The 1,160-nt window shown below is 25.2% G+C and overlaps 1 protein-coding gene across 11 annotated transcripts in view; it reads right to left on the bottom strand.

Annotated features, from left to right (window-relative positions):
- Gug (Grunge) overlaps nucleotides 1-1,160 on the bottom strand; it is a 65,599-nt gene that overhangs the window by 52,079 nt on the left and 12,360 nt on the right. For all 11 annotated transcript variants that reach the window (XR_010842877.1, XM_014429171.3, XM_014429168.3 and 8 more), the window contains exon 2: nucleotides 528-586. Coding sequence is in view for 10 of the 11 variants with exons in the window: in XM_014429171.3 (XP_014284657.1) it covers nucleotides 528-572 (45 nt within the window). In the remaining variant the exon portion in view is untranslated. The remainder of the gene's footprint in view (nucleotides 1-527; nucleotides 587-1,160) is intronic.

Raw genomic sequence — 1,160 nt, 5'->3', positions numbered from 1 at the left:
TCTTTAATCAATCTTATTTCTATAAATTTGTTTTTAACCTAAGAAAATATTTCTTTTTTTTTTTCCAATTTGTTTATGATTAAATTCTTTTGTAGTTTAAATTTATAAATTTTTTATTACTAACTACCAGAGATAGTTTAATTAATTAATAATTTAAAATAAACAATATTAAAGGTACTCTAGAGGAAGCTATATTGAAAATTCAGTATTGTCAGATGTTGCTAAATAGCAATAACTTAAAATACATAATAATAATATTTATAATGTATATAATAGAGATAAAAGGGATAGTTTATCATGTTATTAATAACATGATAAACTATCTCTTTTATCAAGCAGTTGTAAATAAATAGATAAACTGAATCTGACAAGTTAGCAGACAGGTTGGATAAACTAAAATATTTATTTACACAATTAATTTTTTTTTAAATGACTTTTAAATGTGTGTTGTCAATTACTTGAACTAACAATACTACAATCACATCTACAGTTATTTATTTTAATTTAATGTTATATTATCTACTTACTTGATGCGAAGGTCCTACTCTTATTTCTCCCTGAGTCGATACCATTTTTACTACAGCCTCTGAAAAAGAACCAATTTATGTTAAAACTATAACACTGTAATATAATAATGTTTTAAAAACAAGAGAAGAAAGAAAAAGTCATTAGTTAGTTGCTGTTTATTTGGTAAATTGATTGATTCTACAGTTTACCAAGCTGTTCTAAGGAGGAAGAAAGTCAAAACTTATTCTAGCAAAAAATTAAAGACTAAACTCACAGGGCAGATTCAAACTGTCACTGTTATGACTCTAAAGTTGATACCTTGACAAAACCTCAAAAGTTATTGGTGTTAATTTGTAATGTTAATTTGTAATTGTAATAATAATTAATTATTATTTTCTATGAAATAATTTATTATTTATGTATTATATAAATATAAGATACGGTGAATAATCTTCATTTAGGATATTATTTAACACTCTTTATTTAGGTAGACAACATCAGGGTGTTTTCCCCATCTTCCGGTAATATAATTCAGACTATATGAGAAGATGGTCTGGAGTGCGGTCTGTACACAAGATACACAAATAAGTAAAATTTAAACTGCCGACATTTCAACCTGAATTTCAGGCTTTAATCAGGGCTGAATTAATTCA

The sequence above is a fragment of the Halyomorpha halys genome, unplaced genomic scaffold (genome assembly GCF_000696795.3).
Source record: "Halyomorpha halys isolate HHAL.00 unplaced genomic scaffold, Hhal_1.1 Scaffold770.1, whole genome shotgun sequence".
In the NCBI taxonomy this organism is placed as follows: domain Eukaryota; kingdom Metazoa; phylum Arthropoda; class Insecta; order Hemiptera; family Pentatomidae; genus Halyomorpha; species Halyomorpha halys.
Note: the sequence above shows the minus strand (reverse complement) of the source record. Positions and strands in the feature narration are given on the sequence as shown.